Source organism: Dendrobium catenatum, unplaced genomic scaffold (assembly GCF_001605985.2).
Source record: "Dendrobium catenatum unplaced genomic scaffold, ASM160598v2 original_scaffold_29933, whole genome shotgun sequence".
Taxonomy (NCBI): Eukaryota; Viridiplantae; Streptophyta; class Magnoliopsida; order Asparagales; family Orchidaceae; genus Dendrobium; species Dendrobium catenatum.
The window spans coordinates 1-1,878 of NW_021348391.1; the positions used below are offsets into that span (position 1 = coordinate 1).

The following is a 1,878-nucleotide window of genomic DNA, read 5'->3' on the forward strand; positions in this document are numbered from 1 at the left end:
CTTCGATCACTTCGCAGGAGCAAGGTATGCATCGTCTGCCCCGTCTAAAACCTTGCCTGGGATTTTAGGGTTCTATTTTTTTTTTTAAATTTATCTAGGTCGGCAAGGAAGGTATTGTTTACCCTGCATCATCTTTTTCTCTTCAGATTTTTTTTTTTTCCACAAGCTTCTCATTTCTCTGTTTCGGCAAGGATATGCATCGTCTTCATTTTCATTTTGTCGGATGAGCTTGTATTCATTTTCATTTTTTTGGTCAGAATAGCTTGCCTTCATTTTCAATTTTTTTTTTGTATCATTTTCATTTTGTTTTCTTTGGCCGGATGAGCTTGCCTTCATTTTCAATTTTTTTTTGTATCATTTTCATTTTGTTTTCTTTGGCCGGATGAGCTTGGCGAGCATTGAAAATTAACAGTTGGGTGTGACATGTTTGATTGAATGCCAAGGCATCAATTTTACTTATATTCTGGAATGCTTGATGTGTTCGGAAACTTAGAGAATGCCAAGACAGCAAATTTAACTTGTGCTCACTAAAACTATTTGCAGCTGTCCAAACCAACTTCTGCAATTTTTGCCCATCTGCACAGCGGAAGAATTTCTTAATGTTCTTCCATAGGTGTCTCATACACACCCTATGTTCGGCTTTTGGAAAAACAACCCTTATTGCTTCACCAAGCCCTTTTTCCATATCAGATATGAAGGCCAATTGTTCTACTTCACAACTAAATGCTTCTGACAAATTCTTTAGAAACCACTCCCAACTCTTCTTCGATTCAGATTCAGCAACAGCAACTGCAATTGTGAAGAGGCCATTATTCCCATCAAGACAATTTGCAGATAATAGAACACCTAAATATTTTGATTTCAAATGACAGGCATCAACACCAATTAAATGTCTACAACCAGAGAGGAAACCATCAATGCAAACTTTAAAACTAACAAAGAATCTCTTGAATGATTTGTTGTTGTTGTCACATTGATATGTAATATGAGAGCCTGGATTTCTTCTGAGTAATTCAGACCTTAACGTTGGAACCCACTTATAGTTATCATCTATTGATCCAAACATTTGATCTCTTGCTAGTTCCCTTGATCGCCATATTTTCATGTAAGGTAAACTCAAACCATAAGTAGTCTCCAAGGTATTACTAATGTTCTTTGGTGTGATATCAGGATTTCTTTTGACAATCTCTTGGATTTCTTGTGCAACCCAACTTGTTGTTGCTTGCTTGTTCCCAGCTCTATTAACCCCTGGACATAAATGTGTCGGATGCAATTTTTTCACTTCAAAAGAATGCCCATCGGAACATAACGAAGCTCTTATCCTCCAAGGGCAACCACGATATGAGCATGTAGCAATAACTCGTGTTTTGTCACTTGCCTTAATCTTGATATCAAAGTTATGTATTATTGCATTGGAACGAATGCTTTGTTTGAAACTGCATGAATCTTCAAAACGCGATCCAACAACTAGTGAATTATCCTCTAAATCAGGACTTCTAATAACACCATCAGAAATTCCACCAACTAAACCATCATTGATTGTCGTTATGTTGCCACTTAAATCACGCATCTCAATATGGTCGCTATCACAAGTCATACCCATATTTTCTTCAAGCTCTTTCACAACAACAACAACCTCCATTCTATGGGAACCAGAAGAATTTGTAAGCATCTCCATTACATCAATATCACTTATAATGGGCATGTAATTTTTAGGCGATGTACCATTAATGTGGTAGTGTAGGTCATAAGCATGACCCCTTAGCCAGGGGCATAGAGCTTCGGTTCGTTCTTTCAGTAAATACAAATTGACATCACTTATCTCAAGCTTTAAAGTTCTCTGATTACCACCAACATATTTTAGCCTGTTCTGTCCCT

General features: G+C 37.2%; 1 protein-coding gene across 1 annotated transcript; it reads right to left on the reverse strand.

Annotated features, from left to right (window-relative positions):
- Positions 1–553: 553 nt before the first annotated feature.
- Positions 554–1,678, reverse strand: LOC110113659 (the record flags this gene model as incomplete). Its single annotated transcript, XM_020846322.1, has 1 exon — positions 554–1,678. A coding segment is annotated over exon 1 (1,125 nt), but the record flags the coding sequence as incomplete, so codon positions are not given.
- Between the last annotated feature and the right edge of the window lie 200 nt (positions 1,679–1,878).